Source organism: Protopterus annectens, chromosome 14.part0 (genome assembly GCF_019279795.1).
Source record: "Protopterus annectens isolate FY-2018-M chromosome 14.part0, PAN1.0, whole genome shotgun sequence".
Taxonomy (NCBI): Eukaryota; Metazoa; Chordata; order Ceratodontiformes; family Protopteridae; genus Protopterus; species Protopterus annectens.
The window spans coordinates 820,662,852-820,686,962 of record NC_056748.1 but is presented as its reverse complement, the minus strand read 5'-3'; the positions used below and the strand labels follow the sequence as shown (position 1 = coordinate 820,686,962).

Sequence of the window (24,111 nt, the reverse complement as noted above, 5' to 3'; positions counted from 1 at the left end):
CGGAGCAGAACAATCACAAACAACCATGAATGGATGCTTCACAGGGATGTCTTCCTGGATCTGTTCCACCGGTGGGGTACACCTCAAAAAGACCTGTTTGCCTCCTCCATCAACAGGCAATTTTCTGGCTTTTACTCCAGGATACCAGACCCGCAGACACTGGCAACAGATGCCATCTCAATCTCCTGGAAGGTGAAATATCTATATGCATCCCCCCCTTCCCACTCATTCAGAAGGTCCTGCTGAAAATCCAGCAGGACAAACCAAAAATCTTGTTGGTGACTCCCTACTGGCCAAGACAGCACTGGTTCCCCCTACTTCTACAATTGGCTAAAGGCAATCACAACAAGTTACCCCCCCCCCCCTAGAGTGGACCTTCTCACACAGTACAAGGGATCCCAGATTCATCCACAGAGGCAGTTACTGCACCTCACCCTGTGGTGATAGGATTCTGATCCCCTTCAGACACCTTCACAATGAGGACATGCTCAATGTTCTGTAGGAGGCCAGGAAACCAAATAAAAGAAAATCCTACCTTCCAAACTAGAAAAGGTTTGCTATATGGTGTCAAAAAAGACAGCTGTTTCTGCTTGCAAGTGAGACCCCTCTAGTCCTGTCTTACTTGTATGAGCTACTGCAGGCAGGCTTGGTTTACTCTTCTGTTAAAGCTCACTTGTCTGCAATTTCAGCATGCCTCTCTCTGGACCCCCCTCTGACTTCCAGACTTCTGGCTAAGCTTTTCCTCAAAGGGGTACTTCATTTTAAATCCACTAGGAAACCCTTTCCACCACCATGGGATCTTAACTATGTTTTGGAAAAACTTATGCCACACCATTTGAGCCAGCAGACAAAGCTTCCCTAAAACACTGTACTTGGAAAACTGTATTATTAGTAGCATCGACCTCAGCCAGAAGAATTTCAGAAATACAAGTCCTTACGGCCATCCCTCCCTTCCTAGTTTTCCACAATGACAGGGTTACTCTTAGAACTAACCCTTCCTTCATGCCCAAGGTGGTGAATGACCTACGTTCTTCCCTAACCCACAGGGGGACAGTCAGAGAGTACTTCACTCCCTGGATGTTCACAAACAGCTCAGGTATTACCTGCATAAAACCAAGTCCATCAGACAGGCTGACCAACTTTTCATCTCCTTTCACGGGGAACGCAGTGGCGAAACAGACCATCTCTGTCTGGATTTCCAAGACCATCACCTTCTGCTACCAATTCCATGGTAAATCCCTGCAAGGTACTGTTAAAGCACACCCCACTAGGGCTATGGCCTCCTCTGGAGCTTTTTTAAAGGGTCTGGATACTGCTACCATTCTCAAAGTGGCTACTTGGTCATCAGTATACATATTTACCAAGAATTACAAGCTAGATCACATCTCTAGAACTAGAGCAGGGTTTGTCAAAGCTGTCCTTCATGGATTCCTGGAATCAGCCTCTAGGCCACCTCCCCATTCTCAGTGAGCTTTGGCACTCACTCATATGTGGAATACTGCAACATGGGAATAGAAGGACCTAGGAAAGTTGTGTAAAATCTTACAATAACCATAGATGTCCTTCTCTTCCATATTGCACTATTCCTTCCCACCCCCACCACCTACTGTTAGGTTGCATTTCCATTTCTGGGTGGCACAGGATGGGCACTGCCCTTCTAGGACTGGTTCTGACTGGGGTTTTCATTTCTGAGGGCTAGTGCATGTAGATGTCAATTTTATGGCCCACGTTCCTTGAACCACATCAGACGTCCCACGCACTGTGTAGGGACTGAAAACCTTTGCATACTGGCCGGACGTACGCGAAGCAAGAGGAGTAAACCCATATGTGGAATACTACTACTGCCATGCATTTGGTGAACACCATGGGGACTGTGTTGAAGCCAAAGGGCATTGCTCTATACTGGTAATGACTGGCTCCCAGCCAGAAGTGTGGGTATTCTCTGGATTGTCTGTTCATTTTTATGTGATAGTAAGCATGGACTGAACCGTAACCATCCGGAACTTCATGTACTGAACTGATTTGTTTAGTAATATAACCTCTGGAAATAATCCTCTGCACCCCTGTATCTTCTGCAATGTCTAGCCAGGCTATCTGGTGCAGGGACAGACAACCCCTGACTGCCTCCAGAGGTGGACAATCGGGCCTTTTTCAGGAGCACTGGTAAGATCTGTCAGAGAAATTGTCCCTAGATCCTTGATTCTGCGGGCCTCCTGTATCGCATGGGTGGCATTTCCCATTAGAGTACCCCCTCTGCCCCTGGGAGAACTATCTCCAAGTGTGACATGGAAAGGACCCTGGGATTTTCTGAACCACATTTTCTGACCACTTTGGGGCCAGAGAACTTCCATCAAGGGGAGCATTGATGAATGAGGACTTGAAGGGCTCCATGAAATCACACAGGTGCATCCAAGCGTGTCTCCTAATGGAAATGCCTGAACTTCTTCCCTTGAGGTACCTTCAGCTGCATCCATCCATACATCCATTCTCAACCCCTTTTCCCATTTGCACTTTGGGTTGGGGTGTCACTTCAACAACGACAATCATCTTGAGCCAATGTGAGAAGAATTTGAAACAGACTGTAGGGTAGCCAACTATGAGGCAACGGAACTCTCTGCCTCAGACGTAATGGTCCCAGACAGAGATTTTGGGATATCTTTAATCAGAGCTCTCTGAAGTCTGGTGAAGTGTGCCAAATAATTCAATGACCTAGGTGCAAAAGTCACTAAAGCACATACATGCTTTCTGGATCTGTCCAACACCCTAGTGTTAGGGGGATGGACAGATGAACTCTGTTCTGTGAGTTACTTCTCTGTGGCTGCCACTACTACTATGGCATCTACCAGTACTCCTTTGCTCCAAAATTCTCTTCCTTTCCGTAGTGTCAGGATCCTGTCTGGTCTCTTGGGGATCGGCTCAACAGAACCAGGTTCCTTCCACACTCACCTAGAGATCAAATCAATGAGCTCATCAGAAGGTAGAGGCACCCAGGTGGTAGATGGGCCAGACCCAAAGGCTTCCAGGAATACCTATTCCTCTAGGGAAGTGTTATTGGTAGACCAACCACCCCTTTGTTTGAGGAACTCCAGGATGTCTCCAAAGGATATGTCATCAGGTGTGATCTTGCGGATCCTTCCCCTCATCAAAATTAGCATCCTCCATGACTGAGGAGAGTCTTAAGTGCCTCCTTTTGCACTTTCTCTTCCTAGGGACTTCTTTGGCAGAAAGATCGGGAGAAATATCAGAAGATATGAGTATACCCTGATGGATATTCTGGAGACTATGGGCTGGCTGTCCCTGTGGAGATGAGTGTTGGGCCTCTAGGTACTAAGACATATGAGATTGGGAAGACGGATTGGGGGGAAGGAATTGTTCTTCCTTCGGAAGTAGAGAACACTCTCTCCACTACCTCAAAGGCAGAATGCCCTGGGGAGAAGGAGGCCAATGGTGATGAGAAGACATGCTTCCAGACCATCAGCTCCCTCTGACCCAAAATCAGTCCATCTGAGGCAGATGTTGGAGCCGAGCTGCCCAAAGCCAAGGCTCCTGGGGGCAGAGACAACTCAGACAACTTTGGAGTTGACTCCAACACCTCAGATTCGGCAACAGTGCTATGGCTGTGAGAGTCATCCGGATATGACATGCTTGAAGCCAGTCCACTAAGAGAAGGTATTGGAGTAGAAGATACAGCAATCTTGGGATCTGACACAGATGTTCTCCAAAGTCTGGGATCCAAGAGTTCCAAAGGTCCAAAGGTCAGATCTGAGAAGAAGTCAAAACAGGTGGAGTAGTACTGGACCCAAAGTGGAAGACCCGGGAGAACTCCCATCTGTACTTGTGCCGAGAGAAATTTCTTCATCATTCTATCCACATTTGCTTCTGTCAGAGTCCTGGAAGTATGAAAAGAAGAGGTCACTGAAGGGGTCCTAGAATGATGGTGTCTGTCTAGGAAGGGAGATGAAGATGGGAAGGAACAGGATCTAGAGATGCATATCAGGTCCTAGGAAGCTTTTTCAGCTCTGAGTGTGTCAGATCAGATGATGTTCAACTGTTATCCAAAGCTGTCGGATCTGAGGGTTTAGTCTTTGGATCTGACAGATTCGTATCCAAGTGCTTATATACCTTGAGATGAAGGTCAAAAGTAGGAAAAGAGCTAGGAGTGGAGGATATGGAAGGTTCATATGGATGCTTTCTGGACTCCATCTTCTCTAATCTACTGGAGGTTTGCGCTCCAGATAAAGACTCAGAAAAGGAAGTCAGCAATAATGCTTTCAAAATAAACTTATTTTTGTGGTCCACTAAGGCCTGTGGATTAAAGGCTTTACAAATGTCTTAAGATTCTTTCAAATGAGCTGACCTTAAGCAGTACACACAAGAATCATGTGCATCTGAAAGAGGGATGTTATGCCCACAATCATTACATTTTTAAATCCAGATTTTTCAGCCATACTGGTGAAAAATTACAATCGCAATAATAGAAGAATTTTTTTTTTTTAACGGAAAGGAAAGAAAGAAAAGAGAAAGTGAAAAATTACCAAAACAGTAATTAAAGAAGTCACCACAAGGGTATAAGAGTAGAGGAGGGAAAAGGTTAAGAACAATGGTAAGCTGAATTACACTGATAAGTGTAGGATGGATAAGGGAGGAATATATTATAGAAGATAACTACAAAGGGTATAAAAAGTAAATATTGTACTTTACTCACAAAGAACAACACTAAAGCTCGAGAGCTAACAGCGACTATGTCCGTACACGAAGGCAGGAAATAAGATCTGGGGTATGGTAGGGCTCTACAGCATTATGGGTAAAGGAGGAGCTCAAGAGTTTCCAGTACCCATGAGCTGTAAAAAAGCGGCTGAGTTGGATCCAAACCCACTTGTTGAGGAATGAATGAAAATTAACATCATCAGATTATAATACAAAAATAAAAAAAATGGAGACTCATAATTATGGATATGGATACTAAGATACAAGCAGAGAAAAATGTTTTTATTCCCCTTTAGCTTTGTGTATGAGTCAGGCATACCTTTATCAATCAGAGAAGAAGTTGTGGACAATAATTAATAAAGAAAAGAAGGAATTTATCTCAGAGGGAAAGATGGCAAGAGTTAAGTGGGATAAGTTGATCCTTACACTAGAACAAGGTTAAGTTTACCTGATTTGACAGGATATTTTAGACCTACACAGTTAATGCTCATATATACAAGCACAAGCAGAAGGTTATAATTCAAAGCAGAAAGGGATGATGATAAAGAAAGGGGGACATTCAGCAAATAGAGAGAGAGAATGTGCTTTTGGATGCAGATCCTTAAGGAGATTAATAACCATATACAATATTATATTCATAAAGTAGTAGAAAGTATTACAAGAACTAAGCCAATACAGGAATGGATAAAGGAGATTTTGCCAAAAGGGATAACTGTAACTAGGGGTACAGAAAATAGGGAAGATGGGGGCTGGAATTTACTGGAGAAACCTGCCAAAGGAACAAAGATATTGAGAGGAAATAACTCAAGCAGGAAAGGTAATAGAGTGGGATGAGACTAAGAAGATATTTTGGATTGCAGGCTAGAGACTGCCTTCCCTACCAGGGTTAGATATCAAGGCACAGGGAAAGAGAAAGGAATAGGGGAATTTTAAGTGAAAGATGTGCTCTGGTAGAGTTTTCAGCTGAATCTAGAACAGAAGCAGATGTTAAAAAGGGGGATAATTAGTAGGATATATAAAATATTGTATGATAACTACAAGACTCAATCAGAGGAGATTAGAAAAACTGGGAAATGAGACTGAAAAAGCAATTTACAAGTAAACAATGGGAAAATATGTGTATGGGTCCCAAGTATGTAACCAAGTCCAGACGGTTTAGGATCTTTGTTTGGAAGTGTTTGCATGGGTATTTTTACATCCCAAGCAGATTTCAAAGAATTTTTCCTCAGGTAGATAACAAATGTTGAAGGTGTGATGGAGAAGAAAGAGGCAACTGTGAAATTATAGCACTGTACTCACCATAACTGTGCATCTGTGTTGTCTGTTTTTATCCTTACTCAACTGATGGGTCACGGATCTGACTCTTCGATCCATCTTTGGCCACTTGACAGTCTTTAGGCTCTGTAATTCAAGCTCCTCTTTTCTTTTCAATAAACATTTTTATTAAAATATCATGTACGACATAAGCAATCTTACATTTATATAAATGAAAGACAACATTGACACTACTTTAGTTACAAATATTATACATCACAGACACCACTGAAAAACTATAGTTACAAACATTATACATCACTTATAATCTATCCAGTCATTGTCAGTTAAGCATTATATGGCTCATTCATATCCTGCCTCTTAAACCTCTTTCCTTCTCTGCATATATTGTTCCCAAAATTCCCATTTTTTTTCTATGTAGTTTGTCCCATTCCTTTTCTAAAGATCCCCATTCCAGTTGTTTTATCTTTGTTACTGTATTCACTACTTCTAGTAAAGTTTGATCTTGACTTTGATTTCCATTTTCTAGTAATTGCTTTTTTACCAGCCACCATAATTAGACTCAATAAGGCGTTACTAAGTCTAGGCAATTCCGATTCTGTATCATAGCTCAAAAAAATCATCTCTCCAGTCCATCCTATCCACTCACCCTGCATCTCCGACAGAGCGGGTTGCAGTGAATCCCTAAAGTATGCCAGCTCATTACACTCCCAAAAAATATGTTCACCGCCACCTCTTTCTTGCCCATCATACCTCCAATATTTGCGATCCACCTGAGGAAAAGTTCTCTGGAGTCTACTTGGAGTACACAAACACCTATGTAACACTTCCAGGCAAAGATCCTAAATCTTCTAGACATTCCATATTTGAGAAGATTTTATATATGTATATATATATATATATATATATATATATACATATATATATATATATATATATATATATATATATATCCCCATTGTCTCTTTGTGAATTGCTTATCCAGTCTCTCTTCCTAATCCTTTCTAAGCTCCACTGATTGATTCCTATAATTATCATGCAATATATTATCTACTAATTATTCCTTTTTTAATGGCAGCTTCTGTTCTAGATTCTATTAAAAACTCTACCAGTGTTGGTCTTTCATTTAGGACCCCCCTATTTATTTCTCTTTGACTATACTCTGATATCAATCCTTGATATGGAAAGCAATCTCTAACCTGCAGTCCAAGTAAATTATTGGTCTCTTCCCATTCTATTACCTTTCCCTTTCTAGTTATTTGCTCCTAATACCTTGGTTCCTGTGCCAGTTTTCTCCAATAAATTCCAGCCCCATCTTGCCTGTTATCTGTATCCCATAGTCATCCCTATTGGCAGAATCTCTTTTCTCCATTCTCATGCTGGTTTAGTTCTTAAAATAATCCCTGCTATTTTATGAATATAATACTCTGTATGATTTTTGTTGTTTTCTTTAAGAGTCTGTATCCAAAATCTCTCTGTATTTGTTGAGCTTTCCCCTGTATCATCATTCCTTTCCACTTGGAATTATAGTTTTCTGTTTTTGCTAAGTATAAGAGCCTAAGATGTGTTGCTCAAAAATACCCCCTCAAATCGAGCAATCCTAGTCCACGTTGTGCTACTGGAAAAATCAGCTTATCCCACTTGACACTTGCTATCTTCCCTTCCCAGGTAAAATCCTTCAACTCCTTTTAATTCCTATACACAGATTCTCCTCTGGTTGATAAAAATATGCCTGACCGGTGTATAACACTAAAGGGTCTAAAAACATTTTAATTGCTTGTATCTTACTATCCTATCCATATTCATATAACAAAGCTTCCAGTTTCTCAGTTTTTGTATTATCTTCTGTTTATTCTCTTCCCACATATTCTTAGGTGCCACAACAGAGTCATTTCTAAGACATACTCCTAAATACTTCATTTTATCATGTCTCCATAAATATGGATATAGTTGGATCAATTTGTGTGTGGGTACATAATTTACAGTTATTGCCTTTGTTTTAGCTTCATTAATTTTGCAACCTGAGAAGATTTGAAACTACCTTAAAATGTTCCACAACACTGTAATATCCCTTTCTGGTTTTGTCATGTATAGAATAATAAAAACTGTCTTTCGGCTTTTCCCAGTGAGGAGTCGCCACAGCTGAACTCTGTTCCGCTAATGACTGGCAGTGAATTTTTATGGTGTCGAGTTGCCAGCCCGGCGCCCAACCTTCAAAGAAGGCACACCCACACACACTCGCACCTACCTGCATATCATGTATAAAATATAATTTGCAAATACAGCCAGCTTTTCCTAACTACCATACAAGTTATAGCCTTAAATTTCTCAGCCCCTTATTCTCTTGGCCAGTGGTTCTAAATGTAATCCAGACAACAAAGGGGAAATGTGACACCCCTGCCTAGTTCCTGTACTCAATCAGAAGTTATCAGAGAGGACCCCACCCACTTTAATTTTCGCCTCTGATCCCTCATACATACTCCTAATCAACCTTATAATTGTATAAGGAAAGTAAATGCTTCCATTGCCCTACTCATAAAGTCCCAGTCTACTCATGTCAAATGCTTTCTCTGCATTAAGACCTACCAATAACAGTTGTGTTTTCTTACATTCTCCTTCCCTGTGACTTATCAGTGTTCTGTTAATATTGTTAAATGTTTGCCTCCCCTCCACAAAGTCACACTGATTTATATCTATCAATTTTGGTATTATTTTTGTCATACCTTTACCCATTATAAACATAAAATACTTTATAATCATGGTTTAGTATTGAAACGAGCCTGTATGAAGCTGGAGCAGATGGATCTTTACCCACTTTAGGTATTACCGTCACCACCGCCTTCTTCCAGGATACTTCACCTCTTAAAATACTGTCAAACAAAACCTTTCAGATCTTTATCAGTTGCTTCCCCTCCGAGTTTCCAAACTTACACATGAATGCCATCTATTCATGGGAACGTTCCTGTAGCTTGGTTATACATAGCCATCTTTATCTCATCTCTTCCTAACCTAATTCTTAGTAACTGAGCCTCATCTACCTCTAACCATGGCCTATTTAATTATTCCATAAACATTTCCATTTGTACTTTTTATTGATTTCCACATGTCTCTGCTTTATACAAACTTTTATAATTTTTTTGAAATACTTCTAATATTTCTACAGGATCTCTTGTTATAGGCTCCCTAAGCTTGGTGACAGCTGTTTCCACTTTCTGTTGCCTGAGTCGTTGTTCTAACAGTTTTTGTGCTCTTGAATTATTATCAAAAAACAGTTGCTTAACAGTAATCTTTCTAAACTCATGCATATTATCGAGATAATCCCTTATTTTCTGTTTTGCATTCTGCAGCTGCTCCTTTTCTTGTTCTGAGAGACTTCCCCTATTTTGCAGTACTTCAACATTTGTCAATCCGTCTAAATAATTCTTGTTACTTCTTAGCCATATCTCCTTTTACTTTATTCCACCCTAGTTTTAAACTCCACTTTAATTTTATCCCACTCCCTAGCAATATTTTCATTCATTTCTATCTTCTCTAGTAGGTCCTGAATTAATTACAAAACCCATTCCTTAAATTCCTGTCTTTTCAGCCAATAGGTGCGAAAGCACTTATGGTTCATTTTCACTTCATTACCTTGCATTTTTATTTTAGTTATTACTGGCCCATGATCTGAAATAGGTATTGGGTGCGTTTCAAGATGTTCAATTAAATGCACATGTTCCTGTGAGATATAAATTCTATCTAGCATAGCCCAGTGTTGTATTTTGGAGAATAATATGTAAATGCACTCCAAACTCCTAGTACTGAATTCACATCTTCCATGCCAAACATTTTCATAAAATTCTTCACAAATCTACCCTCCTTTGTTATATTTTCCCTACTAGATGCCCCCCAGACACATCTTCACTGTTGCAAACCAAATTCCAGTCTCCACCTATGAGTAATATTACTTCCTGAAAGCTGATTATTTCTCCCAGATTTTTCTTAAGTTCCATTGTTGCAGTTTTAGGTGGAATGTAAATGCATGCTAGTGTAATCCTCTTCCCTTGCCAGTAGCCCCTTAGTACTATATATCTTTCCTTATTATCTTTTTTCCTCTTCTATCACTATTGGAGCTCCTCTTACAATTACTGTAAGTACTCCTGTTTTCCTTTGCCCCAGCTATTCCACTGAATAACCATCCTGAAAACCTTTCTTTATCAAATTTACGTGTTCAGTTCTTTCCAGGTGTGTCGCCTGTAGCACAGCTACTTGCACTCTACATTTTTAATGTAGCTCACTACTCTTTCATTTTTATATCTGTAAGACCATTCAGACTGAAAGACATTACAGAAAGCATCATTTTCTTATATAGTTATTATCACCTTTTATACTACTCTTTCATTTTTATATCTGTAAGACAATTCAGACTGAGAGACATTACAGAAAGCATCATTTTCTTATATAGTTATTATCACCTTTTATGTATAACTGTCTTTTTGTTAAATGTCTAGTTCCAGTTTTGGTTGGTCTATACAGTTGTTTCTTGTCATATCCATTTCAACCTATGCCACATCTTACATAACTTTTTTTTGAAAGCCCTCAAACAGACCAAACAACCCCCTCCAAAACCCACCCACAACCTATTAACTTAATAATAATAACACAAAATTATGAACATCTTCAACTACTGAAGTTTTTGGTTTCTAATAAGAACAAAAGTTCTAAGCTGATAGCCACACAGACAGGCTAGAGTTAACCAAAAAGAAAGGTTAGTCATGCTAAGATGCATGAAATAGCATGTGCTATTAGTAAGTGCTACTTGAGTTTGTCTATCTTTATAGCTCTCCCAGTTGAGAAAACACTTGAATGCTTTCAGTAAGCACTTTCTCCAAGTCATTTCTCTTTATCAAATTGTCTTCTAGTGACAAGCAAACCAGACACAAAACGCTAAGGGTACCCTGTTTACCAGAAAAAAAGCCTTATAATATTCAACATTCTTTTTCATTTACATGCGTTGTAATAAATTTGTTACTGGATAACGCCTAGGGTCTTAACCCATTCATTTCTCTATGTAAGCATGGGAAAAGGCATACTGATTTTTTATTTGTCATACTCTCTTAACCAGACCTATCCTTTCTCCCCCATGTGTCCTCTCTCCCCTATTTTTACACTGCAGTGCCTACATTTCTTAAAACTTAACAAAGAAAAAGGAAGAAGGGAGAAAAAGAAAAAAAAATAAAAGCACCTGTTTATATTAGTATCCCAATTGTATTTAAAAAACTGAGAAAACTTTACTTCAAGTCTAATTGGTTTTGTCTTATCGTTAAAGCCCTCCCAGCTGGGAAAACCCCTATTTGCTTTCAGAGAACATTATGTCCTAGCCAATTTCTCTTCTCTTTTTTTCTTTTCCCTTCAGCCAATCCCCTTCCACCAGACTGTCTCCAGTTTCTCTTTATCAGACTGTCTCCATGTAGACAGGAGAGTTAGACAGCCAGTTTCTCTTTATCAGACTGTTTCCATGGAAACATGAAGACCAGCTGCAGAATTGCTACTAAGTATACATGCATTTTCTAGGAAAAAAGCCTCATAATAGTCAATATTCTTTTTCATTTACTTACTCTCTCTTAAAACAAATCAATCTAAGGTCCTTAATATAGTAATTTCCCCATGTAAGAATGAAAAAAGCACATTACTTTTACCTTTGCCATTCATTTTTAATCAGGCTTATTTGTTTTACATTGCATTGCCAATATTTCTCAAAACTGTACAAAAAAAGAGAGAAGAGGGGAGAAAAAGAAAAATGACAGTGCCTGCTTACAATCCCCATCACACTTAAAATATTGTGCAAAGAAAACTATACACCCCAAATACATTACTATTAAGAAAAAAGGTTTTATTTACTTACAGTTAGCTTTCTCCCCTCTCTTCCCTTCCCCAAAACATTCTTCCGAACATTAATGATATACTTCAGGGTTCCCCACAAATCCAAAATATTTTGAAAAAATCCAATATTTCCATATTTTCTTGTTCTGTCATATTTTACAAATATAATTATTACATTGTAATCCCACTGAGTTACTGGTTTTATTACTGTTCTTCTCCATCTTCCAAATCCTTTCTCTGCTTCATTTCCAACATACTCTACTGATTCTTCTTGCCAACTCTCATACTCCCTTCCTTCTCTCCAACATTTTCCATTGAAATACTAGGAAAAAGTTTTGCAGGTACAGTCTCTCTGTGGTCTTTCTTACCAGAAGAAGAAGAAGCTAAATCTCTTGCTGTTTCACAGCTCAATTTTTGTTGGACAAACCTTTGTATTTCATCCTTAGCATGCACTTCATCAAAAAATGATTTTGTCCCTCCAGGAAAGAAAACTTTAAAGACAACTGGATACAGCAGTTTGAAACTTACAACCGCATCTCGACATTCCCTGAATAGTGGAATGAATTTATTCCTCTTCTGCCTGATGTGGTGTACAGTGAGTAATCATTCTCCACAAACACTCTGCTGTCTCCCACTTTTAGTATGTTGTCCTTCTGCCAGAGTTTTCTCAGAATCAGCTCCTTCTGCTAGTAGGATTGCATCTTTACTGTTAAAGGTCTAGGTTGCTTTCTTATAGCTAGCTTTGGAGCACACACACAATGTGCCCTTTCAACTACCAACTCCTGCTGTGGAATACCAGTCCTGTTGGTTATTTGTGCTTTCATAAAATTAATCCAATTTGTTCCTTCCAGCTTTTCTGGTATAGCTGAAAATTTCAAACTTTCGCTATGTGCTCTGTCCTCTAATTCTATTATTTTTTAAACATCTCTTCCTGAGCAGTCTCATATTCAGCCAGCCTTATCTTCATTTTGACCTCGGACTTTTGCAGCTTTACCATCTCATCTGAATATCTGTTTAAAGCTTCTTCCATTTTTTTCCAGCCTTTTGTTGTTTGTGTTGATATACTTCATCAGTGTTTTGTTTTGTTTAACTAGGTCTGTATGCAGTTGACTTATATCTTCCTGAAGGTTACTGGAAGTCATGTATGAAGGTTGCATTGCTTTTTGCTAAACAGCTGCAGAACGTTCCCCAGTCAGTGTTTCTTCCTCACTTTTTGTAGCTGATGTTTCCATGTCTTCTGTATTTTTCTGTTACTGGCATCCAGGCAGTACACTTACTAGCCAGTTACTGAAATTTACCCATAAAAACACGTCTGCTGGACTTCTCTGCTGAGTTTCTGTTTTCACACTGGGAGAGCTGGAAAAAAAGTTGTTACTCAGTGTGCAGCCATCCTGGATGTCACTTCAAGCTCCTCTTCTTACCCATAATCTCCACTCCAAACTACTAATGAGTTACCTCAGATCGAGTTTGCTGATAATGAAAAAGTAAAAAGAGAGACCAACTACCACAGTCAGAATCATAAACTTAAAAAAAAAACAAAATAAAAGCATAAGGATAATAACTTTCACTTTACTAAAGAACACTTCTTCAGATCCATAAAATCATAGAATGAGTCCATGTGTTTTTAAAAAAAACTGCTGACCAGTCATAGTCATTAAAAAGATTTATGCCTACTATGGGCAAAATATCACTAGACTGCCTCAAGAGTCAAAGACCAAACATTATTTATAAAATAGTCCACACGTTTTGGTGTAAATTTCATCTATATTAATCCGTTCATCAATAGCCAATCATTAACTTAGAAATGGCCTACTCCTTTTCTACAAATACACAATCTTTACAAGTGGCTTCAGGAACCAGTAACCAATCATTACCTGCAGAACAGTCTATGCCCTCTGTAAACCATTCACAGTTGGTCAAACAGCACAGGCAAAATCCAATCATTTTCTCCAAATAAACTTCATATATAACTATAGAATGAACTGCTTTGTAGAGCCTCTTTCTTATATTTTTATGTATGCATGTTTTAGATAAATACTTTGCCTTTGTGAAAATTTTTAAAGCACTGCATAACACAAATTAATTATTCATGACCTACTTGTTGATTGGTTGAGAGAAGGTTTAAATGTGGTTTGGTGGAAAGTTTGTGACACTCTGATGAAGTTCTGTTACTGACAATGAAAGGGCTAAGTGTTTATAATAAAGACTAGTAGTGAAAGTACAACTGTGGGGGTGGCACAGCAGTCAGCGTTGTCACCTCAAAGCAAGAGGTTCTCTGGTTCAATTCTCGGCTGGGGTGCCTTCTGTGCAGAGTCTGTGTGTCCTCCTGGTGTTCGTGTGAGTTTTCTCCAGGTGCCCCTGTCTCCTCCCACATTCCCAAGACATGCTGCAGGTGGATTAGACATTCTAAATTGGCTCTAGGTGTGAGTGTGTCCATGTGTGTGCCTTCTGAGGAAGGCTGGGCACTGGGATAGCAATTAGACACTGTAAAACTCTCCTGCCACTCATTCTGTGGACCAATGATCCACTATTTTGACTCCTAACGGAAGCAGCCAAAAGATAAAGAAGAGTGAAGGTACAGCTGTGGACCACTTGCATTTTTTCTGTGGTTACTTATTGTTCAAGATTTCTGAATAAACTTGGGGATAAAAGAAGTGAGAGGAAAGATGTATAGTAGACTTGAGGGCCAGTTGTGAACTAGAGCATCTTTCAGTGACTTCCCCTCCGGGGTGACCAGGATAAAGTACCTGCTGCAGTTGGTTTTGAGGGAAGAGGCAAAAGGTCACAGCATGGCTATCCCCCCTTGGAAGTAAAATATACGTGATCAGTTTGTTTGCCAGCATGTTGGTTTTCCCTGGAATATACATTGCCAAAAGAAAGAGGTCTGCAGAGATCATCCATCACCACACTCACACTACCTCCTTGCAAAGTGGGTAAGATCCAGTTCCCCCTTGTTTGTTGACATACCAGACTACTAACATGTTGTCCGTCTGAACTGTAACCATCTATAGGTTGGAACATATTGAAATGCCTACATTGCATCTAGGACTGCTCTCATTTCTAGGACATTAATGTGTAGGTTGGACTCCGGCTGAGTACACGTGCCTTGGACTGTCCTTTCCAAGTAATGTCCCCCACCCCAGTTGGGAGGCATCCGTAGTCACTGTGGTTTTGGGGGAGGGATGTATGAAAGGGCGGACCTGGGCAACTTCATCTGCATGAACCCACCATGCTATGTGACGTCTGGAAACAGCTGTAATATGAATGGGGTTGACACTGGTCTATGTCTTGTCAACCACTTTACTGCTAGGGTCCACTGTAATACTCTCATGTGAAAACACACCAAAGGAACTAGAACTATGAAGGCTGCCATGGAATCCGACAGTTGCAGAACTAGTTTGGTTGGAGGAGAATGAAGAGTTAAGGATGTGTACTGCCCATTTCCTTAAAGTCTGCAATCTTGATTGAGGAAGGCTTGCCACTTGTTATTGTGTGTCTAGATGGGCACCAATGAATTTCAGAGTTCAAGCTGGACAAAGATGAGACTTTTATGGTAATGCCCAGCTGTCAATAGTGATGCAGCAAATGGTCCCCTGCCTTGAATTTGTAGAGGATTGTTGGAAGCAGATATAAGCCAGTCGTCTAGATACTGAAACACCTGGAATCCATGCAGCCTCATGTGAGTTGCAACCAGTGCCATACACTTGGTGAACACCTGGTGGGCTGTCATGACACCAAAGGGTGGGGCTCTGAACTGGTAGTGACTGGCTACCAGCCAGAAGTGTAGGTATCTTCTGGAGTGCCTGTGTATCTTGATGTAACAGTACTCATTCTGAATATCTTTAGAGCACATCCAAATGTCCTTCCTTAACAGTGGTTGCATAGACTAGACAGTGACCATCCAGACATTCGAGCATGTTATAATCTGATTTAGATTGCTGAGATCCCAAATAGGACTGAAGTCCCCAGTCTTTCTTTGCTCCCAAAAGGAAACTCAAATAAGTTCCCTTGCTGGTTTGGCAGGATCAGTTGGATGACTCTTTCTCTCACAGTTTTTTTTATTTCTGAAGCTGCAGCTTTTCTCTGACTGGATGGAATATTGGGAATTTTTCAGTTACGTTTTGGGGGAAGAAGGAAAAATGGTACATAACAGCCTCTGGATATACTCTGCACCAAAGAATCTTTGGTAATGGATGCCCAGGCTTATGGATGCAAATATAGACACCCCCAACTGCCTCCAAAGTGCAGCAGTTGGGTAATCCTACGGGGATGCTGAAAAGACTTATCCAAGAATTAATTTCTGAAGCAGTGATGCTGTAGGCTCCCTCCACCTTGCTGTGAGGGGATCTTTCTCCATAGAAGTCATGGGAAGAACCCTGCAGTTTTCTAAACAGCAATTTTCCACCCCCTCTCTTGTTTCAGGTTAAGGTCCTTTGAGAAGTAGAAAAATGGATTCCTGTGGCAGAAAGGGTCTTCCCATCTTGCTTGCTCCTAGAGAGAGACTCTTTCATCATAGGAAAAAATAATGTGGACCCATCAAAAGGAGCGCTAATGAATGAAGATTTAGAGGGCTCCACAAAATCACAGAGGAGAATCCAGGGATGCCTTGTAATGTTTAAGCTTGAACCCACCACACTAGCATCTCACTTTGAAGCATGACATATCAGTCTCATGGACAATGACTGGAGTGTGGCCAGTTGAAAAGAAACTGTTTTCTTGTCCTCCACAGAAGTGGGCCCTGACAGTTTCTTGAAAAACTGCTTAATCAATTCCCTCTAGAATCTCATAACATGTGCCAAATAATTCAGAGATCTGAGGGCAAAGGTCACTGACATATGGACACACTTTCCATACCTGTTCAATGCCTTAGATTCCCTATTAGGAGGATGGGCAAAAGAATTATGTTCTAATAGTTCTTTCCTGGTGGCTGCCACAAACCACCATAGCATCCACAGTGGGATCCTTGCTCCAATGAACTCTATATTTAGGTGTCACAAAATATGTCTGGAGATTTAGGGATGGGCTGCAGGATATCCAGATCCTTCCAAGCCCAGCGGGAAATGAGGTCTATCGTCTCATCTGCTGGGGTACTACCCAAGTCGTAGCTGTGCAGGTCCCAAAAGCCTCAAGGAATACTGATTCCTTTTGGGAAGAGGGGGGGCCAACCTCCTATCTCTTTCAGAAGTTTGAGAATTTCTCCAAATGAAACAACCTCAAGGGGTGGTCTGGGGGACCCTTTCCCTTCATTGAAGTCAGTGTCTTCAGTTGAGGATTTTTATGAAGAATCTAGATGCCTTCTTTTGCATGTCCACTTCCGAGGGGGCTCTTCGGTGGGAGGTTCTGGTCAGAAGTGCTGGCATTGTCCAGAATGAGGACAGTCTCAAGACTATCTGTCCAACTGTCCCAACAGGGCATGATGAGAAGACCCAGCTTCCACAGAAAACAGTTAAGTGTAGGGTGGACCTGAGGTGGGGGGGGTAAGAGTGTCTTTTCCAATTAACAGGAGAAAGCTCTCTCCACTACCTTGAAAAATGATGCCAAGGGGGACCCCAGCATCACCCCACCAGATCTGAAGAAGCCTGTGAGGGAAGAAATCCAATCCCCACTTGACTCCACCCTCGACACAAAGGTCAGACTCAAGTTGTCCACCACTGAGGCTCTGGGAGAAGAGGGCAATTTCAAAACCATTGCAGTTGAACCCAATTCACCAGATCTAGTGCCGACGCTAAGACCCCAAGATACTTCTGGATCCAACAAGGTCAGACTTATCTGGGTCAGAGAAAGTACTGGAGTTGAAGAAAGGCAAGTATTCAGATCCAAGACAGACAAGCTTGGAAATCTTGAGTCTGAAAGCTCTGAAATCACAGGATGGATCAGAGTAGGAGCTATAAAGTCTGTGTTGACAGGTGGACAGGCTCACAGGTCTGATGGTAGACACAGACAGTAAAACACAAAACAGAACATGGGTTCTGAGAAATTTTCTCATCATCCTGTTCACATACACTTTTGATAGGCTCCTGAATGACCTGAGGGAAAAAGAGGTAGATAATGGACGGGCAGCTCTTCAAGGAGTGTTCTGCAGGAAGGTAGAGTGAAGCCCTGAAAACAGTAGTTCAGGAGAAAACCTTGGAGATTTAGATTCGGACGTGATCAGACCTGAATGAGGAGATGGATCTGAAGATTTTGATTTTGTTTTTGCTGGAATAGAGCTCTCGGAGATAGTTGGAGCCGACAACTTAGATATCTTTTCAGGTGCAGCCGAGACTGAAAAAGTTGAGGGTGGAGAGCTTCCTCAATTCTTTAGATCTCTTGGCTGCATTCTCCCTAAGATTTCTTAGTGGAAGATGGTGCTGCAGAGTCTGAAGAAGCAGACGACTGCAGTAAACCTTTCAATATAAGCTTATTCTTTCTTTCAACCAAGGCTCTATTACTGAAACTAACACAAATGTCACAAGAAACTAAAAGATGTCCTGGAAGTAAGCAGTATACATATAGTGAATGGCTTTCCAAATCTGGGATCTTATGCCTGCAAAAGCAGCATTTTTGAAACCAGTAGGTTTCTCCAGAATCTGAGAAATACCAGTAGTGGTAATAAAGACATACCTCAAGGTAATTAAGAAGAGCGGGGGCTTAAGGCTTAAGCATTAACACTACTAAAAAGCTTAAAAATGTAGTGATATATATTATATATACACACACACACACACACACACACACACACACACACACACACACACATATATAAAAAGAGGATTTAAGAGAGAAAATTAGTGAAAACTAGAGGAATACTGTGAAAAATGGAATATACTTATCCCAATAAATCAATCAAATTGCTCGAGCTAATGGTGACCACATCTTATTGCTGAAGTGGAAAATGAGATCTAAGGTAGTTAGGGAATTATGGGTAAGGGAGGAGCTCGAGCTGTGCAGCCTAAAGTCTGTCAAGTGGCCAAGGACAGATCCGAAACCCATCAGTTGAGAAATGGACAAAAAAAGACAATATCAGATCATATGTTTTGGGAGTGCAATGAGTTGGTAGATTTTAAAAATTCCCTACAGAGTACTCTATCAGAAATATTGGGCGAGCAAGTGGCTGTAAGTAAGGAAATGATTCTTTTGAGCTGGGATACAGGATATGAATTGCCTAGACATAGTAAGGCCTCAGCTTTTATTAGAAAATGGAAATTAAAATCTACACCAATTGTATTTGAGGTATTGTATATTATAAAAGAGATGAACAGAAAGAGCGATTTTTCCAAAGGTAAGGAGCAAATTACATCGGAGCACAAGGAAATTGTGGGAACAGTACATGTATAAAAATGTTCACGAGGAGGATTAGGGAAGGCAAGAATTCAGTAATTTTTTTGTAATTTTGGACTGATGGTAGTAGCAAGGAAAATATATGTGATGTATACTGTATTTAAATGGAAAATGTTAAAATGGCTTATATTCTTTTCTATTAATGCATGCTTGTCTGTGTCGTAAGATAATTTAATAAAGGTGTTTAAAAAGAAAATAATAAATTTGTCAGCATACCTAGATGCCTGGTTGTAGAGATATTAAATGCTCCATCTCTGAATACAAGAAAACATCAAAAATTTATTTTTTTCAGAAACATCCTATTTCTCTAAGAGCACAATGATTTGTAGTTTATTATCCTTTAAATGATTAATCAAACATAAAATGTTTTTTTATCATGGTTATGAAATTATTGGCATTAAATTATATTCACAACAATGTTTACCAAACTGTTTTTCTGTCTTTCTGTACAGGGAAAAGTAGAAGTCGAAGCTGGGAAGGAAGTAATGAAATTTGAAGCAGGAGCTTTCTCGTATTACGGTGTAATGGCACTTATAGCATCACCAGGTATGGACTCTACAGTACAATTCATAGCATGGGGTTAAGGAACTCAACTATGTTACATCATTTTCACTTTGAAGGTAAGTACAGGGTACTGACCAAAGCTGAGACACTTGGTTCTTCATTTAAAGTTCCATGGGTAAAGGCGAAGAATTGGCAACATGTTGTTTTCCACTTAAATGCTTAACATTACTGCTTGTATAAAATTTGAGGTACATTACATTCAGCACAAATATGAACTTCAAATTTCGAGTGAAGTTATCAAAATCCGTACAGCTACGTACTTCAAAGATGGCTGCACATTGAGTAACAGCCTACTTCTAGCCCTTCCAGTATGAAAACAGAAACTCAGCAGAGAAGGCCAGTAGACTTGTGTTTATGAGTAACTTTCAGTAACTGGCTAGTTAAGTATACTGCCTGGATGCCAAGAAAAAAAAAGAAATACAGAAGACCCGTAAAAAACCAGCTACAAAATGTGAGGAAGAAACACTGACTGGGAAATGTTCTGCAGCTGTTCAGCAAAAAGCAATGCAACTTCCAGACATGAATTCCAGTAACCTACAGGAAGATATAAGACAGATGCACACAGACCTGGTCAAAATAAACAAAACACTGATGGAGTATATCAATACAAACAACAAAATGCTGAAAAATTGGAAGAAGATTTAAACAAATATTCAGATTTATGAAAGCAGAAATAAGCAACTGGACTGATATTCCCCAACAGGAGTTATTAGTTAAAAGGACACATCATGTGTATGCTTCAAACCTGGCTATGAGAAAGCAACCTAGACCTTTAATAGTAAAAATGCAATACTACCAGCAGAAGGAGTTGATTTTGACAAAACCGTGGCAGAAGGACAAGTACTAAGGTTGGGAGACAGCAGAGTGTTTGTGGAGAATGATTACTCATTGTACACCAGTCAGCAGAGAAGCACATTTATCATACTATCCAGGGAATGTTGAGACGGATGTGTGAGATTCAAACTCCTGTACCTAGCTGTCTTCAAATTATTCTTCCATGGAGGGACAAAATCATTTTTTGATGAAGTACATGCTAAGGAGAAAATAAAAAAGTTTGTCCAACAAAAAGTGAGCTGTGAAACAGAAACAGATTCTGCTTCTTTTTCTTCTGGTTATGAAGACCACAGAGAGATTGTACCTGTGAAACTTTTTCCAGTGTTTCAATGGAAAGTACTGGACTGAAGGAAGGGATCACGACAGCTGACTAGAAGAATTATGAATATGTTGAAAATGAAGCAGTGACAGGATTTGGGAAATGGAGATGAACAGCAATAAAACCAGTAACTTAATGTGGGATTACAAGACAACAATTATACAGTGCAATGAAAAAGTATTTGCCTCCTTCCTGATTTCTTATTTATTTGCATGTTTGTCACACTTAAATGTTTCAGCTCATCAAACACATTTAAATATTTGACAAATATAAGACAAAGATAACCCGAATAAACACAAAATGCATTTTTAAGTGATGAATTTATTTATTAAGGAAAAATATATATCTAAACCTACATGGCCCTATGTGAAAAAGTAATTGGACCCTTGTTAAATCATGAAGTAACTGTGGTTAATCACATTTTTGGGAAAGCTGAGTTCAATTTCCCTAGCCACACCCAGGCCTGATTACTGCCAGACCTGTTGAATAAAGAGATCCCTTAAACAGAACCTGTCAGACAAAGTGAAGTAGACCAAAAGATCCCAAAAAGGAAGACATCATGCCGCAATCTAAAGAAATTCCAGAACACATGAGAAACAAAGTAATTGACATCTATCAGTCTGGAAAAGGTTACAAAACCATTTCTAAAGCTTTGGGACTCCAGCAAACCACGGTGAGAGCCATTATCCACAAATGGAGAAAACATGGAACAGTGGTGAAACTTCTCAGGAGTGGCCGGCCTACAAAAATTACCCCAAGAGAGCAGCGACGACTCATCCAAGAGGTCACAAAAGAACCCAGAACAACATCTAAAGAACTTCAGGCCTCACTTGCCTCAGTTAAGGTCAGTGTACATGACAACCATAAGAAAGAGACTGGGCAAAAATGGCATGCATGGCAGAGCTCCAAGGTGAAAACCACTGCTGACTAAAAAGAACATAAAGGCTCATCTCACTTGCTAAAAAACATCTTAATGATCCCCAAGAATTTTGGGAAAATATTCTGTGGACTGACAAAACAAAAGTTGAACATTTTGAGACGTGTGTACCCGTTACATCTGGCATAAAAGTAACACAGCATTTCAGAAAAAGAACGTCATGCCAACAGTCAAACATGGTGGTGGTACTGTGATGGTCTGGGGCTGCTTTCCTGCTTCTGGACCTGGACAACTTGCTGTGATTGATGGAACCATGAATTCTGTTCTCTACCAAACAATCCTGAAGGAGAATGTCTGGCCATCAGTTCATGACCTCAAGCTGAAGTGCACTTGGGTTCTGCAGCAGGACAATGATCCAAAAATACACCAGCAAGTCCACCTCTGAATGGCTTAAAAAAACAAAATAAAGGTTTTGGAGTGGCCTAGTTAAAGTCCGGGCTTGAATCCAATTGAGATGCTGTGGCATGACCTTAAAAGGTGGTTCATGCTTGGAAACCCTCCAATATGGCTGAATTAACACAATTCTGCAAAGAAGAGTAGGCCAAAATTCCTCAACAGCGATGTGAAAGACTCATTGCCAGTTATCGCAAGTGCTTGACTGCAGTTGTTGCTGCTAAGGGTGGCACAACCAGTTATTAGGTTTAGGGGGAAATTGCTTTTTCACACAGGGCCATGTAGGTTTGGATATATATTTTTTTCTTAATAAATAAAATCATCACTTAGAAAATGCATTTTCTGTCTACTTGGGTTATCTTTGTCTAATATATACATTTGTTTTAAACATTTAAGTGTGACAAACATGCAAAAAAATAAGAAATCAGGAAGGGGCAAATACTTTTTCATTGCACTGTATGTGTGAAATATGCCTTACTTCATGTCATTCATGTACAAAAAGTGCTTTGGGGGGAAAGAGGAGAGAGAAAGTTAACTCTAAGTAAAGAAATTATTTCCTTATTCACACTATTTTTGCGGTCTATGATTTTCTTAGCAAAGTTTTCTTAGTTATTTTTAAGTGTAATGGGGACTGTAAACGTACTGCTTTTTCCTTTTCGTTTTCTCTTCTTTCTTTCTTCTTGTTTGGTTTTAAGAAATGTAGGCAATACAATGAAAAAAGCCTGCTTAAATGAGCATCACAAGAAAAAATAATAAGCTTTTTCCCATTCTTGCATGGGGAAATAACTGGATTAAGGACCTTAGATTCATTTTGTAACACATTTTAAGAGTAAGCAAGTAAATGAAAAAGAATAGTGAATATTATGTGGCTTTTTTTCTAGCAAAAACATACATGCTCAATAGCAATTCTGCACCTGGTCCTCATGTTTCCACGGAAACAATCTAATAAAAAGAAACTAGGTACCTGCTTCTGAGTTTCCATGGAGACAATCTGAGAAAGAGAAATTGGCTACAGGCTGGTGGAGAGTGGTTGGTTGAAGGAAAAAACTGAGAAGTGAAGTTGGCTAGGACGTAATCATTCAGAAAGAAAAGACAAAACTGATTAGAACTTAGTAGAAGCACAAGCTGCAGCATGCACCTTAGCATATTTAACCTTTGTTTTATGATAACTCAAATCTGTAAATATGGCTGTCAGTTTAGAACTTTTGTTCCTATCAGGAGGGTAAGACTTCAGTATTTGAAGATGTACATATTTTTGTGTGTTACTATTAAGTTAATAGGTTTTAAGGGGGTATTAGGGGTGTGTGTGCTTTTTTGCTTGAGAGCTTTCAATAAAACAAAAAGTTTTGTAAGATGTGACACAGGATCAAATGGATATGACAAGAAACAACTGTATAAAAGTTCAATCTGTCAGACAGTGCATGCATGTAACACAAAAGCTGGAACTAGACATTTAACAAAAAAGGTGTTATACATAAAAAGTGAGGATAATAACTTTAACTTATTCACTCCAATAGAGCTCAGGAAGTTTGCACTGCAACTTCCAATGGGCGGAGCCTAAGCCTTTTGACAGAATCAAATTATGTCCTCACATTTCAAACAAATGTTCATATCTCTGGAACCATAGGAGCTATTAAAGAAGTATAAATGACAAGTTCTTCAGCACAAACTATTTTTATTGTGGTGGTATTCTTTAGGTTCTAGAATGGAAACCGAATTTTATAAGTCACAATAAACACACTAACAAGTACATTTATAATATTTTGTAAACAACTTACAGCTAACTCAACAACCACTCAATTTACACATACTGTCAACAGCATTTTATTCATCTAGCTGAGAGCTTTCATATGAGGCTGAGGTCTGTCTGTGTTACTTGGTTGTTGAGATATTTAGAAAA

The 24,111-nt window shown here is 39.6% G+C and overlaps 1 protein-coding gene across 1 annotated transcript in view; it reads left to right on the top strand.

Moving 5' to 3' along the window:
* LOC122789270 (metal transporter CNNM2-like) overlaps positions 1-24,111 on the top strand; it is a 783,502-nt gene that overhangs the window by 485,356 nt on the left and 274,035 nt on the right. The window contains exon 4 of the mRNA XM_044056573.1: positions 19,617-19,710. Coding sequence (XP_043912508.1) covers positions 19,617-19,710 — 94 coding nt within the window. The remainder of the gene's footprint in view (positions 1-19,616; positions 19,711-24,111) is intronic.